The sequence below is a fragment of the Solanum pennellii genome, chromosome 10 (assembly GCF_001406875.1).
Source record: "Solanum pennellii chromosome 10, SPENNV200".
Classification (NCBI taxonomy): domain Eukaryota; kingdom Viridiplantae; phylum Streptophyta; class Magnoliopsida; order Solanales; family Solanaceae; genus Solanum; species Solanum pennellii.
Genome location: NC_028646.1, coordinates 12,769,146 through 12,772,378, shown reverse-complemented (window position 1 = coordinate 12,772,378; position 3,233 = coordinate 12,769,146). Strand labels below are relative to the sequence as shown.

General features: G+C 30.4%; 1 protein-coding gene across 1 annotated transcript; it reads left to right on the top strand.

Annotated features, from left to right (window-relative positions):
• The first annotated feature begins 781 nt into the window (after positions 1 to 781).
• Positions 782 to 1,435, top strand: LOC107001080 (agamous-like MADS-box protein AGL80). The gene has a single exon (XM_015199264.1). The coding sequence runs from the start codon at positions 782 to 784 to the stop codon at positions 1,433 to 1,435; it is 654 nt and encodes a 217-aa protein (XP_015054750.1).
• Positions 1,436 to 3,233: the final 1,798 nt, after the last annotated feature.

The following is a 3,233-nucleotide window of genomic DNA, read 5'->3' as shown; positions in this document are numbered from 1 at the left end:
TCGGGTCATGAGAAATCATTTCTTTAAAATAATAAAATTTGTCTTTTTATTTTCAGTTATAAGCAAATACATTATTTTGATTAGTATTAGTACAATAATGGAATATTGATTTACCTTCAAACTAATTTAGGAAAATATTTCACTTAGCTTCAAGTAATAGGTTGTTGTATATCATATATAAATAAAAACAAAATTAGGTAGGATTTAGTTTTTGATATATTTGAAAGGAGTTTAAAATTTATACTAAATATAATTTCTTCCAAAATTGGATAAAATAGTAATGGAATTCTATAAGAAACCTATTTTCTATAAACTTATGACCATGTATTATGGATACCACTCATTCAATCTTCAACAACACTAATTCTTTTCCTAATATGAAAAGATCGACTCAAAATATTTGGCTAGTATTAGACCACATAAAAAAAAAACATCAAGTTCAATATAATATACTCTCATTTAAATTTATTCCAAAACAATTAGTGTTTATATTAAGAAATTCTATAATTCAAACTACCCAAACATTATAGAATTCAAAATTTTTATTTATATAAACAAGGGTCAATCTTAGGCAAAGACAACTACAAATACAAGAACAACAACAAAGACATTATTTAACAAAACACATATATCCTCATATACCTCTTCTTTAGCCATGCCTAGAAAAAAAGTAATATTAGCTTTGATTGAAAATGAAACGGAAAGAAAAGTCTCATACAAGAAAAGACTCATAGGGTTGTTGAAAAAGGCAGAAGAACTCAGCACTCTTTGTGACATTGAAATGGCTCTCATCGTATATAGTCCTTATAGTGATGAACCTAAGGTGTTTCCCAATCTTGTTGCAGCAATTAATACTTTTCAAAAGTTTAAAGAATTGGAAGCATTGGAGATATCAAAAAATATGGTCACAAAGGAAGAATTCACCAAGAAAAGAATCAAGAAGTTGCAAAAAAAACTACTAAAGATAAGAAAGGAAAATAGGATCAAGGAAATTACAAATGAGATGCATGAAGTGTTGAATGGAAAAATTATTTCCATTGACATGAATCTTTTCTATCTCAACGATCTAAGTTACGTTATTAAGAAGAACATTCTATTAATACGTAAAATAATGAAAAAGAATGATGGTGACGAGGGGTCTACATCAAATGTCCCTCAATCAACTCCTTCAATAACAATTACATCTATGATGTCTTCCCCAATTATAGATCCTCCATTTACTGCTATGACACCACAAATGGATCCTTTAGCGGAGATCCCCTCAATGGGTGCATCAATTCAAATTAATAACTACCAGAACTCTACTGACATTCCACAAAGTCCATCATTTATTCATTTACTCAACTTGAATGATGATGATTTTGTCACTTTGTTGGATGACCTTTCACTAAACAATGCTAATGATCAAGATTCAAACCCCTCCAATAACAAGTAAAGTGTTTGGACTAGTATATCTCTTCTTTTTAGTATTGTTTTATGTGTTCATTTTGTCCCTTACAAAATTTGTGTCTTTTAGGTTTTGTATGTTTAAGTGTGTCATAGGATTCTCTACATCAGTTTTATTTTGTAATTATAATAAGAATCGTATGTATGTCGTGTTCGATGAATTATTTTTCAATTTTTTTTATTTCAGTCACTTATTAAATTTCTGAAAATTTACATATTTACTAGATTGTGATTTATTTAATTAATCATTTTTTATTGCTGTTGTTACAAAAATGTTTTGTGTTTGCACGATTTTCCAAGAAAACCTTTTGCACTTTAAAATTTAAATAAATTGATTTATGTATTGAATAAATTTTCACTCTCAACTTTTCAAGATGAATAAACCATACATCTAAAATTGAGTATGAATTTTAACATTAAAGAAAATTATCAAGAAGTCCTACAAAATAATATTTTGAAATAATAAGGTGAAGTAAAAGATACATTATTATTATTATTTTATTTAGTAAGTTAAAAAATTCCATATCTTTTGGGTTAATTTGATTGTTTATAATTAATTTTTGTATTCCAACAATTTTATATAGTATCACCACATATGTTCATTGGTTAAATTTTTCTCATTTTGTTTTTCTACCTTTGTTATGTCAAGAAGTTTTTTCACACGTAACTCGATTGGAAATAATTAACGTATTTAGAAATAAATATTCTTGTTTACTAAACATTTAAAACATATAAGTATTAAAAAAGTACCAAGGGTCTTGTAACACGTTGGTGCATATCAAATACTAGTTTTTGGGGATGTTCGTTTCACATTTTACCCTAATAATTCACAAAATTTCTGCATGCATAATTGTCAAGACCTAGGGGTACACCCTAGATGTAACATGACGCATAGAACCCCAAAGAATTCCATACAAGACATTTAACTCTCATTACATGAGAAATAGAACTATAAGAGTGAAACAAGATTTCGAAGTCCAAACATTTTATTAATGAAAACAGAATTCTAGAGATCTTGTCACATCGTAACCATCTAATCTAATAGAATAAAATTGAGCCTAGCCCATACGTCATGTCCCAAAAAAAACATGAAACAAACTTGATACGATGAAACTTTGTCCTCGGAGGATTAGAACTCAGCAAAGCTTAGAAATCCAAAAAATTAAACAATTAGCTATGAAACTGATGACAATGACTTAAAAGAAGAAAAGATCAATAAACCCTTAACTTATAGTACACTACCACATGACCATGTGAGGTTGCAAGAATCGTAGTCCCTACCACGAGCCGGGGTTCTCCCTTTGGTTCTTGGACTAGAGGCTATGGTTCAAACCCTTTCTCGCCTTACGACTAGCTTAGGATCATGACCCTTCCCATGGTTGTTGTAGCCTTCATGAGCCGTCTTTAGGAAGGGTCCTTGTTCGTTGCAGAGTATCTTAGATACTGCCTAGCCCTCCACGAACCTCTCCATGAATCATGGTCCTTACCACGAATCTTTATGGTGGTCATGTGAGGTGAGGTAGTGCTTGGTGAAGTCTTCCCAAACTTCCTCCCTTTTTGGATGTTGCCCTCTTAATTAGCCCTAGTTTAGCCTTCTAGATTCTGAGGTGTTTCATTATCTCCCTCTTGGGAAAACGTGTCCTCGGGTAAGATTCTAGACATTTCTAACGGAAAAATGTAATGACCCGTGAGGTTATTTTTGGAAAATTTGAATTATTTGTATAACTTGAGTTGATTTATTTATGAGTAATTATAGATAATGGTATTAATAGATAGTTGTGGGCTAA

What these genes read in the sequence shown, in the direction of transcription:
- LOC107001080 (XM_015199264.1), top strand. Translation starts at nt 782, where the DNA reads ATGGCTCTCATCGTATATAGTCCTTATAGTGATGAACCTAAGGTGTTT.